The 17,055-nt window shown below is 40.5% G+C and overlaps 1 protein-coding gene across 2 annotated transcripts; it reads right to left on the bottom strand.

Moving 5' to 3' along the window:
* Nucleotides 1-169: 169 nt before the first annotated feature.
* Nucleotides 170-13,549, bottom strand: LOC121911536 (phosphatidylinositol 5-phosphate 4-kinase type-2 beta). Of its 2 annotated transcripts, none has more exons than XM_042433109.1 (10): nt 12,916-13,549; nt 9,914-10,011; nt 6,763-6,859; nt 6,505-6,657; nt 6,046-6,192; nt 5,007-5,045; nt 4,573-4,686; nt 3,792-4,053; nt 3,500-3,603; nt 170-1,434 (listed from the first exon to the last, which is right to left on the bottom strand). In XM_042433109.1, the coding sequence occupies exons 1-10, from the start codon at nt 13,057-13,059 to the stop codon at nt 1,354-1,356; spliced, it is 1,239 nt and encodes a 412-aa protein (XP_042289043.1). In that variant the 5' UTR covers nt 13,060-13,549; the 3' UTR covers nt 170-1,353. The 2 variants fall into 2 exon arrangements, with proteins under 2 accessions (XP_042289043.1, XP_042289053.1); XM_042433119.1 differs by having other exon boundaries at nt 13,184-13,549.
* Nucleotides 13,550-17,055: the final 3,506 nt, after the last annotated feature.

The raw sequence follows: 17,055 nt of genomic DNA, 5'->3' as shown, positions 1-17,055 counted from the left end.
TGTTTGTTTAAGCAGATCTTCTCAAAATATACAAGGAAGCTGGGATCATATTTAACTTAAATAACTGGGTGAAAATCATAATAGTCTAAAGGATATTAATTAGCCTCGTCATGCTTTAACACAACAGCACAAACTGAAAATAATGAACAGCCAAACACCAAACGACAAAGACAAGATAAAACTCCCTTTAATATGCAATGAATCATTTTCAAGTAACCTTTTTTTTTTTTCTAATGTCTGTTGGTAACAAAACAATACTGTATACAAACACAAAATTGCTACATTAATGTAAACAAGATATAAAAATGATTCTTATGGTAATAAAACAAGTATTTGCTGCAGAATTCCCCTTTTTATGTGAATTTTTTTTTCTTAGACCAACCTCCACCAAGCTCACGGTTAAAATTCCAAAAATATTCAAAAACAATATGGCAACGTAACATTCAAACACCAATTTTTTTTCTTGGTTTTTTTTTCTTTTTTTTTCTGTTTTTAACACTCAGATGCTAAGTTCAGTGGTTTGATGTTCAACTTACTGGTGGAGTCTCATGTACACATCAGCCATGCATTTTTGATATTGCATTCATTTACTTAATACACCATTATATAGTAATGTGTTTATCCCGTCGTTCCAATTTGTCAGCAGTACTTTTTATTATTATTTTTTTTGTTGATATTGAGAGAGAAGCCTGGTGGCGACTGTCGAAGAGTTTGTCATGCAATCTGACCATTCTGCATCTGTGCGAGTTTGTCTACATCTGTGTGTGTGTGTGTGTGTGTGTGTGTCTAATAGAAATCATAAGAACAACAACAACATGAACAGAAACCGAAGAGACTGTACTAACGGACTGTTAACTGCTGAAGCGGACACACTCGTTCAAGGCATTAGTGAGACAGTTCCCGTGCTGGCGTGAGGAGTAACAAGGTGGCTGAGGAGGACCGGGAGGAAGAAGAATGTAAAAAAAAAAAAAAAAAAACAACAACAAAAAGGACAGGGAGATTATCGGGGTGTCGTTCCAAATTCAGTGAGGGATGTCACGAGTTTTCCTTGCGATGGATGAGGGAGCAAAGGAGGTGGTAGCGAGAAGGATCATTGCTTTATCTGTATCTGTATGTGTGTGTGTGTGTGTGTGTGACAGTGTAACAGCCTCTAAGGATCCTTCCTGCCAGACTTGTCCCAGCTGTTGGAAGGATACTGGTTCTTTTTAAGAGGGGGAGAGAGAGAGAGAGAGAGAGAGGCAGGAGGGGAGAGATGGACCTACACTGAGGTGACGGAGGAGAGAAATAAGTGCATGGCATTTGACAGATCTATGACAGGATGTGACTGGCTGGACTGGGAGATGGGAGATGAGTCTATGATAAGATATTGGACATGAACTCGTAGAATCGTTTGGAGTACTGCTCCGGGTTCACCGTCGAGATCTCGGCCCCCGCCTGTGAGAGCAAAAAGGCAAAAAGTGAGATACAGTAGGAATGTTAATACTTTTGGCTTCAGTTTTTTTTGTGTTACGTGGTGTCAGTCACTCCAAGGGTCCCTGTGATGTAACCCAACTGTAACTCAGCAGGCTGCAACTAATCAATTCATATATTTATTGTTTCAATTCATCAAATATTTTGAATTTAATAGTATAGTATATACAGTAATGAAAAATGCTCATCACAATCTATTACAGCCTACAGTGATGTCTTCAATTCTCTTGTTTTCTCTGACAAACAGCCCAAAGATATTAACACTGACATAAAACAGAGAAAAAAAGCAAATCTTCACAGGTGAGATGCTGAAACCAGAGAATGTCTGGCATTTGTGCTTAAAAGTCTTTTTCTGAAAATTGTCTGATCATCTCAGCACTTGATACATTTAAAAATTGATGCAGATTTATGTGTTGTGCTCCTTAGAGTTGCGGCCGTTACTGTGCTGGCATAGTCAAACTGAACACATCTTCACTGACAGTGACAGCAGAGATGTTTGGGTCTCGAAACACTAACTTAGGTTACGACGGCACAAGCTTTGGGGAAAAACATTAAAAATGACAGGATCACAGTCTGTCTTAAAACAACAGTCAGGTGCCCAAGTGAACATTGTAATAGGTTTTTCTTGCTGTAATCATTCCTCCTGTTCATACTGACCATTAGAAGATTCCTTCATAATGCACTTACAATGGAAGTGATGGGGGACAAAATCCACAGTCCTTCTGTGCAAAAATGTATTTAAAAGTTTATCTGAAGCTAATATGAAGCGTCAGCATCCAAATGAGTCAAATCAAGTCGATATCTTTCAATGTTACAGTCTGTTTAGTGCCAAAGTTCCTCTTTTTGTTATTATACTTCCACCGCAGCTCAACAGGGAAACACTGTCTGAGGAAACACAAAGAGGGAATTTGATGCTAAAAAGACTGTAAATGTGTCAGATATCTGCTTGATATGACTAACTCAGACTGCTGAAGCCTCTATGCATGGGGAGTGGCTGTGGTTCACAGGTAGAGCGGGTTGTCCACTAATTGGAAGATCAGCGGTTGCATCCCCGGCTCCTCCAGTCTGCGTGTTAAAGTGTCGTTGGGCAAGATGCTGAACCACCAGCCACCTCTTGATGGCGTTAGTGTGTATGTGTCAATGTGTGTGAGATTAGATCCTGATGAGCAGGCACCTTGCATGGCAGCCTCTGCCATCAGTGTGTGAATGTGTGTGTGAGTGTTGACATGTATTGTACAGCACATTTGAAGGGGATCTTTTAATAGCCAGTATGAACAGGAGGAATGATTACAGCAATGAAAACCTCTTTCAGTGTTTCTATGTTGTTTTTTTTTTAGACATACTTGAAAAATTGTGAACCTGTCCTTTAATGTTTTTGTCAGACCTCCACAGTGTGGTCCAGTCTGTGAAAGTGCTGTGGATCATCAGCATTACCTGCAGCTTATAATTACACACCAACAAAATCCATAGTTTCTTTAATTGTGATCAGACGAGATGCATCATTTAAGAAAAATCTGAAACACATGACACTAAAGAACACAGAGAGACCTCAACCCGGTCAGCACGAGGTCCCCTAAACACCACAGGCAGATTTTTCTGTGTTTACGCCTCTGGTCGGCTGCTCGGGATGCAAACGAGTGGTTTTAATGGAGATGAATCAAAGTGAAATTGATTTTGTGGAGCAGAGGCTTATTGATTTTGTTTTCTGTTTACTAAAGTTGGAGCTTATTGTTAGAGCAGCTGATAAGAGCACAGGCGAATTAGTGCGCTTTTGATGATTTGCAGGTGAAAAGATGCCCAGCTGTCTGGCAGAAAGTTGAACAGTTTTTTTTAGATCATAATCATGTAGCAGGTTGTTAAGGATCTCCTGGACAGTGTTACTATGTGGGTTTACAAGTGGACCGCCGCTTCACTAATGGCGGCTTCTCTTCTTCCACCTTAAACACAGACTGATCTATATTACGGTGTCTTCTGCCTCTTTCATGTGTATTCATGGACTGATGAAAGATGATGTAGTCTTAACACTCACCCCATGTTTCACAGTTTTGGCAGCATGTGCAGCTTTTTTCTTAGCATCATAGTGCGTGAGGATGTCGATGATAGCCATGAAGTACACCTCCTTCTTCACAGCACCTAGCACAACAACAACAACAACGCACCACAATGAACTCCGTGGGAGACACATCTCTACCGCTATCGTTTGAGTACTGCAACTTTGACCGCTACACTCTTAAATTTCGTGCGCTCTTAACCTTTAACTGTAAATGTTTAATTTGAAACTACTTTCAGTAAGTCAGACAGATGTAAAAGACGAGGCTCACTGTCGTGGCTCTTGATTGCGTAAACGTCCACAGAGGGGTCGAACTCTCCGGGGCCGAAGAATCCTCCGCAGTTGAGGGGGTTTCCGGGGCTGTCGGGAGGCGTGCCGAAGGAGCCGGTGAGCACGCCTCCGCCCATCCCGTCGTTCTCGTACTCCTCTTCGTCTCCGGCGCCCTCCACATCCATCTCCTCCTGCTCCGCCCGCTCCACGTCATGGATGCCCACCAGCAGACTGTAGTCCATGATCTTCAGGGTGGCCAGGAACTGACACATACAGAAAACACTCAGGCCAGTGTCTCAGATAGACAGTTACACACGTCTGGTTGATACAGTTTAGGTGACAACACCAAGCTGAGGAGGAATATAAATGTTTTCTGACACAAACTTTCTTTCATTTAACAGATGAACTTTTGTCCAAAATAAAATAGTCTTAAAATTAATTTAAATCAGCAACTTTCTGATCAAAGAGCAACTAAAGAAAGGTAACAATCCCAGCTTTCTTTATCCGTGCACTGTAAGATTAAAAAAAAAGGATATAAATTACACGGTTGCGTCAAAGCAAATCTACAACAATGAGTTTTAACACGTGAAACTGAATCTGAGTGTCTCAGATGCAGTATTTCATTTCAGGGTCCTGACTGGAAAAGCAGTGACAGGTTTTGTTTTGACAAAAGTCGAAGAGTCGTGTGGTTCATCCTCAAAGAGGTCTAAAATATCTTCAATGGAGCAAGGACCCATCAGTTTTTCCAGCAGTCCAGATGAAAACCCGGACGTGTTTCTTACCTCTACGTCACGTTTTAGCTTCTCCAAAAAGTACTTCTTGTTGTCGTCTCCTATCTGCAGCTTCTGGCCTTCATTCAGGAAGTCGTTGTCTTTAAAAGTGGGGAGTTCTTTAGCCTGAAGAGAGGGACGAATGTTAGGCAACCCAGCAGTAGAAGGAAAAAACTTTTTAATGTTTAATGTCTTACTTAAGTTCCCCAAAAATCTGACTTTGATTTGGTTATGATGAGTAGCAGTCTGCATCATCAGTATAACAGAGTACTATACACACACACAGAGACATCAAGAGGCCACAAAGTAGTACTAGAATACATCTGCTTACTTCTAACTACTTAATTTAGCTGTCATTTGACAAGTTTGCCTCTGGGGTGAGATAAGGGCGCTTATTTTTATTGCATCATGTCAGCAAGCCGTCATGGCACAGAAATAAAACGTACCTTCTCCTTGTCGCTGGCTTCCCTTGAGACCGTAGAACCCTAAAAATGAAGAAAAACGAGAATAAAAATAGAACTAATGGAAGGCAGCTGAGGATACATAAAAGACATTGTTAGCATCTTGCCACTTATCCTTAGACAGCGGCTTTTTAAACTGTCAATAGTAGAAAGCGAGGGCTGTTTTCTCCAGAGAATACTTGAGAATACTTGGCAGGCGGAGAGGCATATGCTATGAAGACATTTTTTTCGGTGGGAGGGGAGGGAGGGGCGGCGGCTGTGTTCACAGCTACTGGCAGGGAAACTGTACAACATATCCTTTGTTAACAGAGTTCTCAGTTTTTATCAATAAACTGATCTGTTATCTACTGTAAATGTAAACATGAGATAATGAACTCTTCCCTTTTCAAGTATAGTGACATGCATTTGTCACACCTTTCCTCCTCCTGATGAAAAACATCTTGAATATAAACTGCAAAATTCAGTTTATTGATGAGAGTCAGAAACATAAATCATCCTTCACTGTCTCTTAAACTATGACCACAATAAAAGGAAAGTACATGCAAAATACTGGATTTAAATACTTTTAAATAACAAAAGATGGAGAAAGTACTATATGAATCCAGAAATGAAAGGTGTGTCCTAATAAACACGCAAACAGAAATAAACACTATGAGCACAGACTTAAATCACACATGTAAGAATATGTGCAGCAATCATGATATTGATTTCTCTTCTTCTGAGGATACAAGTTGGATGGGGAAAAGGATTTATGGGAATTTATCTTAACTGATTAACGGACGTGTTGACAATCAATGGTCAGTTAGATAATAAAAAATTATGCAACACAGTGCATGTTTTTCCCCATAATCACCGACAAATCCGAGCAAACTTCATTAAAAACTGTGGTGATCTGATTCCATTCTAAATTGAATTAGAGCAGTAACAAATCAGTGTCCTTGCATCATTTATATCCATTAACTCCCACCTTTATTTAAAATATTCTAACAGTCACATATCACACGTGTGCAGCTGGCCGACATACCTTCAGGTCATATTTGCGATGTACAGTGAGGCGATGGCTGAATACATTCCGGGTCACCACCATGTACGTCTCCACCCCGTCCACCGTTAGCCTGTACATGCCCAGGAACTGAGGGAGCAGCGTGTTGCCATGACACTCCACTATAAACTAGAGACAATCAAGGGAGGAGAGGAGAGAGTTTAACGGGAAAGTGTGGGAGTGAAGAATCAAATGTTCAGTATGAAAACTGATTAAAGCTGCGCACGGTCTCATCGTTTCTACAGAGCTGCATCGTTTTCATACATGTTTATCTTAGATTTAAAGGAAGGAAGCGGATTTCAAATGATTTTTTTTTTTTTTTTACAAACTGATGCTTCTAAATTTCTCTAAATCTGCAGGTACTGAGATAAAAATACTGATATCTGATATTCTGCTCTATCTGGCTCTGTAATGTCCCTTGATGTGGTACAATGCTTCTACCTGGTGGTATTTCTTTAGGATGTTGTGCATCTCAGCAATGTCCTCACTGGACACGGTTTTGATTACAAAGCGGTGGTCATAACTGGACAGGAAGCGGTTGCCGAAGCGACCCTGGGAGTCACTGTTGAGTGGGGCGCTCCTCGTCAGAGAGTTCTGCCAAAGCGAACAGATCCGGATTCAAAATAAAAAAGTTTCAATCTCCTCGAGGAGCTCTTTCACTTTAACCTGAGTTGTATCTTCTAGTCGTGAGTGGCTCACCTGGTAGTCCTGGTCATCGATGCAGAACCTTTCCCTCAGGTTTCTGAACACCATGGGACAGTATTCTTTGAACTTAAAGCGACTAGGCAGGTTTTCTCTGACAGAGGAGAGACAGAGAGTCACACACAGTCGGTACAACAAAGAGGTCAGAGGATCATTACTGGAAATGAGGAAGAGAACCGGCAGATGCTGTAAAAATGTTTGCTTGCTTATTGTTGGGATTTATTTCCCCTGTGGTTTAAATCCTGCACAGACAATAATACAAATCAGAGCTGACATTTACAGATACCTGCTCCTTCTACAAATGTATTTGTTGTGCTTGTCTTTAGGTGCTGCTGGTTCACTGGATGAGAGCTTTAGAAAGTGCAGCAGACAGCGAAGCAAACATCAAGCTTTTTTCCATCAACACCTCATTTACATTTAGCTTTACAAAACAAAACAGCTTTCATGAAATATGAGTTATACAGACAATGAAAGCCAAGTCTGTAGATCTCATCAGTGATCTTACAGCATATATATATAAGCTTTATTTGAACTCTGTCTATGAGGGACATCCTGTATTCCTGGCAGGTAAAGAAATACAAAAAAAGTTTTTGATTTCAAAACATCTATAAACAGCAAACCAAAACTATCAAAGGAATCTGATTTGCATTCAAATTCAAAGTTTTACTGTGTTGAAACTGTGATTTTGGATGCAAATTTACATTCCTTTGTGTTTCAACGATGAAACTGATAAGCTCTGTGTCAAATCGGTAATCGTTTGGTTTGCTGTTATACATTTCTTTGTGCGTCTTTATTTGGACAAAATTAATTCCACATGCTGCTAGAAATAGAGGATGTCCCTAACAAAGTCACATTGTAGCTCCTTGTCATATTCTATAATGAGATAATAGTTTTATGTTGCTGTTATAGTGTGACGTTATCTGATCACAACATTTCTTTGTGTTTCTTTATTTAGACAAAATGAATTCCATATTACCAGCTGTACAAATACCCCAGCAGTTTGTACTTTGATGCACAAGCTCTTATGAGAACATGAGACCTAAATGACTTCACCTAAACTGCAGGTGCATCGCACAAAGAACTTGCGTGGATGGACTGATGGAAGGGATGAGTAGGTAGGTGGCTATTGTGTCTTTTGTGTGTATTGTCAGTCAAAAGGGGAACCGACTACAAAATCATGACAATAAACACAGATTAAATGCAGAGATGAACAGGAACAACAGTCCCAGGTTGAAACTAATCAACAGGTTCATGATAGACATATATATGACCTGGCTACTGCAGATGGAATGTGTTTTCATTATTTTGTCTACCTCAGGACCAAAGGGGCTCTAGCAGATGATCAACCTACAGGTTTAGAGAAACCCCCACGTTGCTTCAGTCCTGTACTGCTACTTTCCTCTATGAGGGTGATTTGAATTGCAAAGCTGCTCAGTTAAGTGTTCGTGTTGCTTCAACGACCACAATGTGTGTGTGAACAACCTGATCCTGCAGTAATACTCCACTGTCACATTATGTGTGCTGACGTTCATTCTGAATACAGCAAATATACAGCAGCCATTCAGAGGAAAAAAAGATGAGTGGAAGGAGACGTTAAAGGCGCAATCTGTCATTTACAACCAGAAGTTCATGATACATTCAAATACATACAGTGCAAATAGAAAGTCATCATACCCTGTGAATAGCTTTACCTTTTGTAACCCTCATCATCAAAGCAAAAATAACATTCTGGACAATTATTAAATATTAATTAGTTAAATACCTAGTTTGGTGAAGTGATCAGCCCCTTAGAGAATACTATTATAAACCTGCTCAGGTGCAACCAATCAACTTCCAGATCAACTCCTTGCCTGACATCAATTGTAGTGAATATTGATTACTTCAGAATATAACCAGCTGTTTCTTGATGGATTCCACTACTAGTAGTGCGTAGTACTGCAAAGAATTCACCATAGTTGGAAAAGTGCTTTCAAAAAAGGCCTGTGGGATAAAGTTGTAGGAAAGCACAAGTTAGGTGAAGGCTACAAAAAGATTTGGAAGGCTTTAGCTATCCCTCTGAGTCCCAGTCAGAGCATCGTTAAGAAGTGTGGAAAGCTTATGGCAGCACCAACACCTTGCCTAGATCAGGCCATCCGTCCAAACTGAATGACCGAGCCAGGAGGACAGTGATCAGAGAAGCTACCAAGAGGCCAAAAGCAACTTTGAAGGATTTACAAGTCTTTATGGGCTGAGACTGGTTGGTGTGTGCATGTGACGAGAATCTCACAAGCTTTACACAAAGCTGGTCGTATGGCAGACTGGCAAGAAAGAAGCCTTTTCTGACAACGTGCCACACTCACAGTTTGTGCTATGCAAAGACACACCTGGAAGATTCTGTTGCCATGTGGAAAGAGGTTCTATGGGCAGATGAGACTTAGATTGAACTTTTTGGACTGAACTCTAAGTGCTATGTTTGGTGTAAACCAAACACAGCGTACCCACTGTGAAGCATGATGGTGCAACATTAGGTTGTGGGGATGCTTCTGCCAATCCTCAGGTCATTCACCTTCCGACATAACAACAATCCTAAACATACTGCCAGAAGAACATCGCAATGGCTTAAGGACGGGAGGGTGAATGTCCTTGAGTGGTGAAGTCAGAGCTCTGACTTAAATCTGATAGAATATCTGAGGATGGACTTGAAGAGAGCAGTCCATCGCCACTCACCATGGAATCTGACTGAACTTTGCACAATTCTGAAAAGAAGAATGAGCAAAAATTTCCCAATCTAGGTGCGCAAAGCTAGTAGAGACATATCCAAACAGATTGATGGCTGTAACTGCAGCAAACGGAGGCTCAACCAGTATTAAATCAGCTGACTGATAACTTTCCAACCCTGTTATTCTAGTTTTTCATTTTGAACTGTTGCCTTTTTTCATTAGTTTAATGTTTTAAGGCTATATTTGGGTGACAAAGTAACTATCTCATAGGGGTCTGATGATTTTCTACAGTATAAAGCACTGTAATTGGAGAGTTTGAGCAAAGATGGAGTGACAGCAGGTGTTTTAAGCTCTGCCAGTGAGTTGATCCTTCTGTTTGTTTACACTCGGACTACAGATTGGGCCTTTAACAGACTGTACGGACTGTACATAAGCTGCAATGTACCTACTTGTTAAATAGGTGGTTGTCCACTTTGATCTTACTGTAGGCTTTAAAGTCATCTGGCATCAGCATTACTGGTACAGGCACATTACTTAACTCGTTAATCTGAAGGAGAGGGAGAAAGAAAGCGAGGGAGAGACATCAGACAAGAGCCTGAAGAAAAGAGGAAAAGGCCAACAGACAGTACAATTATTTAGGAACCAAAAGAAATCAAAACAATATTAGATTTAAACAGTTTTGACAAAATATGCTTAAAACAAACAAAGTATTATAGTGTTGAACAGTCTCAGACAAACAAATAAACCTTGAATCTCATATCTCATAAAGATAAATGTGAGAAAAGCATGAACAAACATCTCATTCTACCCTCAAATAATATATATGCAAAGTGCTGTATCACAACTCATACTGTAGGATTTTTTAAAAACAAAACAAAATCTTTTGTCAGTGAGTTTTGTGCGACCCGAACATGTTCTGTCAAATCTCTGCGTGTTTACCAGCAGCAGTTATTAACTGCGGGACTAAAGAACGTGCAGGCAGTTCTTGCCATCGCTAAGCCGCCAGACACTGATCTTATCTGCTGAAACACATCCAGAGCAAGAGCTCACGCTGATGGACTTCAGAAAAAAAAACAAAAAAAAAATCTCCTTGTAGATTATCAAGTAAACAGCCACACAGGGGAAATTGAGAGGAAAGACAGAAGAGATAACAACTACTCCAGAGGGGAAAGTTGAGTCATACAGCATTTAAGGAACTGCAGAGTACACACTACGCTGTTCCTGGTGATGCTGTTTGGTAATTTAATACAGATTTTTCTCATGTTGACAGTCAACTGAAACTCCTGCTGATGTGTTCATGTGTATTAATAAAGTTATACCAGTGCGATAGCTTCTCCGGACAATATTTCTTTCAACTTTCTAAGCAAAGCAAAGTTTATGAACAGCTGATCTGACTTAATTATCACCTGATTCCAAGCGTGTACTCCCAGATTTATAACAGAAATTAAAGTCAAAACAGTCTCATTTACAGCCAAATATTAACAGAAACTATCTCTCATTTCACACAGTTGATGTTTGTACAACACAAGTAGGATTTTTAATGAGGCTTTCAAAATGCAAACAGTCAAGTCAGGTAGCTTCCAGTATGCAGAGAGACTTCTGTTGCATGTTAGTGAACTCAAATAGTGTGAAAACATGCACTGTGTTTATGTCTGTAACTAAAAGTTTCTGTATGAGTACGGTGTGTCCTTCAAAAGCATCAGACTGACTTCATGAAAGTGTCATTAATCAACATTCCCTCAACATAAACCTCTGATAGACCCGGCTTGGCAATTATATGCTGACATGACATTTAAAAAAAAAAATAAATAAATAAAATCAAATGCATGATGTGTTGTGGAAACTTGAAGCCTCCAGTGAAGTAGGGAGATATTCTTGTGTGGTTTCTGGGGGATTAATAGCATCAAACAGGTGGTGTAGAACATCACCTAAACACCATGCAACACTGTGTGGAAGTGTAGTCCTCCCAACATCACAGCTAGGGCACTATTAAAAATGCATTCCACTCCTGACTAGAAGAAGAAAGCTTTGATGAGAAGTCTGTTTGATGTCTTCGATCAGCTTCCCACCCACACCTCAAATAACCATGCCTGTGTGCTGCACCCACACACCCACTGCCAAAGTTCACCCGCCGAATACTGGAGATGCTGCAGTGATAACCATATAATTAGCTGGCTCCTTAATTACTTATTTGCATCCACTTTGTCATTTCATTTCACAGCCAAACAAGCGTTTGTGGGTCCTGTGTTACATCTTGCAGAAATCAGCATGGTTTACCTGCCAGCACAAAGTTGGCACGCGCTCATTTCAACTGTCAGATCTGCTTTGGCAGTTGTCACCATCAGCAGTTTTGTCAATTCATCTTAATTTAGCTATTATTCCCATAACAACTCAAGACCAGAATACAAAGTGTCGCTTTACCACCCAATACTGTCAACTCATTTGATCACAATGCCATAAAAGAACCAAAAGTAAAGGGCCTGGAAACAAATCGCACCTTACTGTAGCACATAAAAGATGCTCCGACATTCAGAGCAAATCAAAAAGTTTCAGCCCCGGCCAAAGTTCTCTGTCACACCTGAGAGGCTGCCGTTCAAGCATCAGTCCTGCTGGGTGAGTGTGGGTGTCTGCTGACAAAACAGCTAAAAACGGTTTATTGCATATTAAGCAAGACCAAACTGTTGGTGCAAAAGCCGCTCCATCCATCAGCGCGGTCGAATCTGCCCCTCACCGAGCTTTTCATAGGCAACAGGGAGGCTCAGCCAGAAGTGAATGTGATATATTTTCCTGCTCTATTTATAGAGGAAATGAAGTGATGGAATCAACCGGAGCAACTGGATGCAGACATCGAGCATAGGAGATGCAAAAAAAAGAAAGAAAGCTCCGAGCAGGTTTATTTCAACAATAGGCAGACAGCTGTGTAACAACATCAGTAACCTGCCTCACCACTCACACACCCCCACCCAACTCCATGCCTGCACTCTGCAGCTTCTCACGACTTGGCTCCCAAACACTACACCATCTATGATTTATGAAGACACATTGTTATCGTTGTGCGTTGAGTGGAAAACGCACAACCTGCCTCGGATATTTTTTCCTCATAATCATTCCCTCAGCTGCCGCAGAGTTTGACAGACACATTTAAATCCCTGCAGGACGCTTCAGCCACAGCAAGCTAGCAAAGCTGCAGCAGTGAGCTACAAACTGTAAGAAAACCACCAGCTCAGCATGAAGGCAGGCAGCCTGTAGATTTCTGCCAAAGCACGCTATTAAACACTTCAGCGGATATCCATGACATAATAATTTCATGGATAATTACATGCTGACAACATCAAAGCTAGCTTGACAGATGAGGGCAGCTGGCTAACATGCTAGCTATCCAGCTAAATCAAAACAGCAGCATAAACAAACCGCTTCGCTACTGACCACAAGACGTTTAAGATGTATTTACCGTATGGTTGACACCCCACATTAAAACGCTGAGAATGGGCTCGCTTGCACGGAATAATTTCACTTTCTGTCCTATAAAATGCTTCTTTTTCGTCTTGGTTTTGCTGGCGCTGACGGGCGCAGCGCTGGAGCAGTTGGATGACATGTCTGCGGATTCAGTGTACGCAAGACGGCACTTCACTGTTGCTCACGGCCTCTACACACAACAACAAATCGGAAAGTTAAGAGCGTTTAAAAAAATCTATAAGTGCATCTTGCTCGTCGTCCACCTCGCAGCGAGTCTCTGGGTAGGATCAGTGTCTTGTTGGGAGTCAGCGGTGGAGCATTTTGCGCCGTCACCACCCTTCCTCCTCCCGAGCAGGCCGCGGCGGAGTCCAGAGCGCAGCTAGCCGGCCATCAGGCTTTACAGGGCAGCCTCTCTCCTGTCAGACAACCCGGAGCGGTCCACACTTGCCGGGACAGCTCCTCTGCTTTCCCTTTAGTGTCTGCAACTCCCCAAAAACTGCCGTGATGCTGTTTTACTTGTTGGTGAGTAATCCCATCATGATGCGCCTGAGATTGTTGTCAGTCACCAAACCAGCGCTGCGTTCAGGGTCTCCTCAAGATGGCGTCCGTGCTTGCGCCTCCTCACAGTCAACAGCGCCCTCAGCAGGCCGCCGGGAGGACTGCAGGGATTCCCACACTGCTTTGGACCACACTGCATCACACACCCACAGGGCATGTTGTCAGCAGGGCAATAGAAGTAATGACTTTTAGTCCCCCAGCACTCCCACTTTCAGTTATATTCTCAGTAAGTTTTATTTACCAGCATGAAGGTGTAAATGCTGTTTGAAAGCCTTGCACACACCACCATCAATACAGTTCTGATGGGGAAATGTTGTCTTTAAAGCCTCCACTCAAATGTTTTTCTTGTTCCTACAGTTGGATGTTTGAGCTTCACTGTGCAGAATGATGTATGTGCAGAGTTTGATACTAGAAGGCTGTTTTCACAGTCATCTGCTAAAAGTGGAAAGATTCTCTGTCTTCATTGAAAATCCAATTTTAAAGGGTGAGCCTATGAGCAGGATTTGTGACGTAACAAATACAGATGTGGCCGAAATTATTGGTACCCTTGCGTTTTAAAAATAATCCACCGTTTGCCCTGAACAATGTCGAAATTAAAAGATATTTTATTCTCAATGCATGTCTATATTTGGTTTGCAGTGGAACAAAACAAAAAAATTGTGAAAATATCTGAGTTCATGCTTATTCTACAAAGACATTCTAAAATAGCCTGGGCAAAATGATTGGTACTTTAGAAGTTGTAAGAAATAATTGATTTGTAGCAGACTATTGTGTTTTAATTAGTATCACAGGTGTTTTCAATCATCATGCAGCCAATTTAAAAGGAGAAAATTATTCACTCTGCTGTTTTGTGCCACTGTGTGCATCACATTGAACATAGATAACAGAAGGAAAACCAGAGAGTGGTCTGAAGACATTAGAAAAAAGATAATAAGCATGGTCAAAGCATGGTCAACGCAAAGATTACAAGACCATCTCCAAAGAACTTGATGTTCCTTTGACCACTGTTGCCAATATCATTAAGAAGTTTAAGACCCATGGAGCTGTAGCCAACATCTGTGGACGTGGTCGAAAGAGGAAAGTTGGCCTGAGATTGAACAGAGGGATTGCTCAAATGGTCAAAAAAGAACCGAGGAAAACTTAAATACGGATCCAAGCTGATCTTCAAGTTCAAGGTACATGGGTCTTCCAGCAGAATAATGACCCCAAACATACATCAAAATGCACCCAGTGGATGAGAAGAAAACGTTGGAACATTCTGAAGTGGTCTGCGTGAGTCCTGATCTGAATCCCATTGAACATCTGTGGAAAGAGCTGAAACTCACAGTTGGGAGACAGCACCCATCAAACCTGAGAGAACTGGAGCAGTTTGCCAAACTACCAGTGAAGAGGTGTTGTAACCTTATTCAGGGTTACAGAAAGTGCTTGACTGCAGTTATTGCCTCCAAAGGCTGTGCTACAAAATATTAAGTTAAGGGTACCAATATTTTTGGCCATGCCATTTTCATTTGTTTTATTATATTAAATAATATGTTGAGTTGTAAATCAAAAGCAGAGTTTCAGCTGTATTCAATGTGAAATAAAGAATGATGGATACCATATACTTCTGTCAGTTTCAACTTAATACAGAGAAAATTTTGTTTTTTTTTTAAAAAAAGATGGAAGGATACCAATATTTTCGGCCACGTCCATAGTTTGGAAGCCAATCCTGGTCCAATATTAAACTTATACAAGTGTGATGTGGAAACTTGAAGCCTCCAGTGCATAAACACTGAGAATGGACTTTACAGTGAAGTAGGAGACATCTTGTGTCCAGCTGTTAAACAAGATGAAATATATTTGCATATTTATAGATTCTGGAATTTTTAATGAGGGAGAAGGAGGAGATGTCATTCAAAGGATTTTAACAAGGTGACTGAACTTTTTTTGTGGAGAAACCGTATCAGACACACATTATTATTTAAAGAAGAGTATTTTTTATAGATATCTTATAACATGTTTTGAGGGAATCTTTAAAAATAAAATGGTGAAACTTATCTGTATAAAGAGGCATCATAAGCTGATTCATTTTAAACTGAAGACAGTGAACTCCCTCTGGATGCTAAAAAGCAACATTCTCAGAAAATATTAAGGACATCTGTGTCCTTAGTGGAAGCCATGGCCCTGGTTGTTACAGATGTTTTGCTGTCAAATTCTGTGACACAAGAGATTCAGCTGCGAAAAAATGTTGACAGGTGAGAAGTTATCTCATAGACACATCTATACACTACTGAGCACCTGTTTCTGTTATCACATATCACAATTTGACCATATCTAATATGTTTAGACAGGACCACATGCTTTCATGGCTTTACCTTCACCAACACAAAATTCACAATATGACCGTGGTAAAAATTACTAGCAATAAAGCTCAGTTTTCTAATCAGGTCACAGAATCTAACCAGTCATGTAAGGATCCCAAAAGACACAAAATCTCAGTAAAGATTGTAATATTAATCTAATTTAAAATATGTAATTAAGCATGAACTCCCTGAGGTTTCCACAGCTGCTGGTCTGACAACATTGTATAGGAGCCATGGGATACATTCACTCATGTACTGCACTGACTATGATATTTTGCAGAGCAATACTCATTTCAAAAGGTAAGACATGATGATATTAAGACAGTAGGATAAAGCATGGCATATTATGTTAGAGACATTACTGTTAGTCACAAACTTTCTCACGTGACTCTAAATGTGAAGATTTTATTTTAAGAAGAGGAATAATTGCTAATACTGCAAAGTGAAATGACTCTTCTGTTCTTCACTAACTGGATATGTACTGCAAATGGTTCCACTGCTGTCCTCACTTGTAATATATGTGGCATAAATGTGATGAAGCACACTGGTATTTCAGTAAATCTGTGTTAAGTGAAATTGAAATAAATTTAGAAATTCACCCAAAAACACCTACTTTAAAGGCCATTCTCTGATTTTACCCTCATTTTGCTTTCAAGATAAAGGGAGTAAAGGGTATGTGTAGGGAGTACTATTCAGACTGTGAAAATGTATAATGTCTTCTGTGGCTTTAGAGGCCTTTAAAGCCTGAGAAAATAACCCTGATGACATCATCAGGGTTATTTAGGATTGGGATTGGAGATAACAGAAAGCCTGCATTAAAAACCGGGCATTTACCAGACAGGGAGTCTAACTAACAGATGTTTTATTGTAGGAGATGTAAGATTCAGTGTGTTTGAAGCTTGACTCATATGATGGACTAAAAGTGAGGATATCTCAGCTGCTGCTGCTTTGATTTTGACTGTTCCAAACACACCTGTAATAGTTTTTAGTTGTTTGTTTCATGTTCAAGGGTACCTCAAAGGAATATAATCCCCATTAGCATGAATTTGGCCTTCCTTTTTGTGAAATTAACCATTTGTTCTTTCATATCTTCATCCTTACAGAATCAATTTGTGACAACACAATTTATTTGTTTCTTGTACTGCCAGGATGCAATTATCACTGTACACTATATTCACCTTGTCAAATGTTCAGTCTGTCAAATTCCTACCCCATCAGCACTGTCTTTATTTATA

This window comes from Thunnus maccoyii, chromosome 2, assembly GCF_910596095.1.
Source record: "Thunnus maccoyii chromosome 2, fThuMac1.1, whole genome shotgun sequence".
In the NCBI taxonomy this organism is placed as follows: Eukaryota; Metazoa; Chordata; class Actinopteri; order Scombriformes; family Scombridae; genus Thunnus; species Thunnus maccoyii.
Note: the sequence above shows the minus strand (reverse complement) of the source record. Positions and strands in the feature narration are given on the sequence as shown.

Coding starts and splice junctions, on each gene's coding strand:
- LOC121911536 (XM_042433109.1), bottom strand. CDS start 13,059: ATGTCATCCAACTGCTCCAGCGCTGCGCCCGTCAGCGCCAGCAAAACC. Junction 6,860..9,913: donor GACAACCACCTATTTAACAA/GTAGGTACATTG, acceptor CTCCTCTGTCAG/AGAAAACCTGCCTAGTCGCT. Junction 4,054..4,572: donor AGCTAAAACGTGACGTAGAG/GTAAGAAACACG, acceptor TGTATGTGTCAG/TTCCTGGCCACCCTGAAGAT.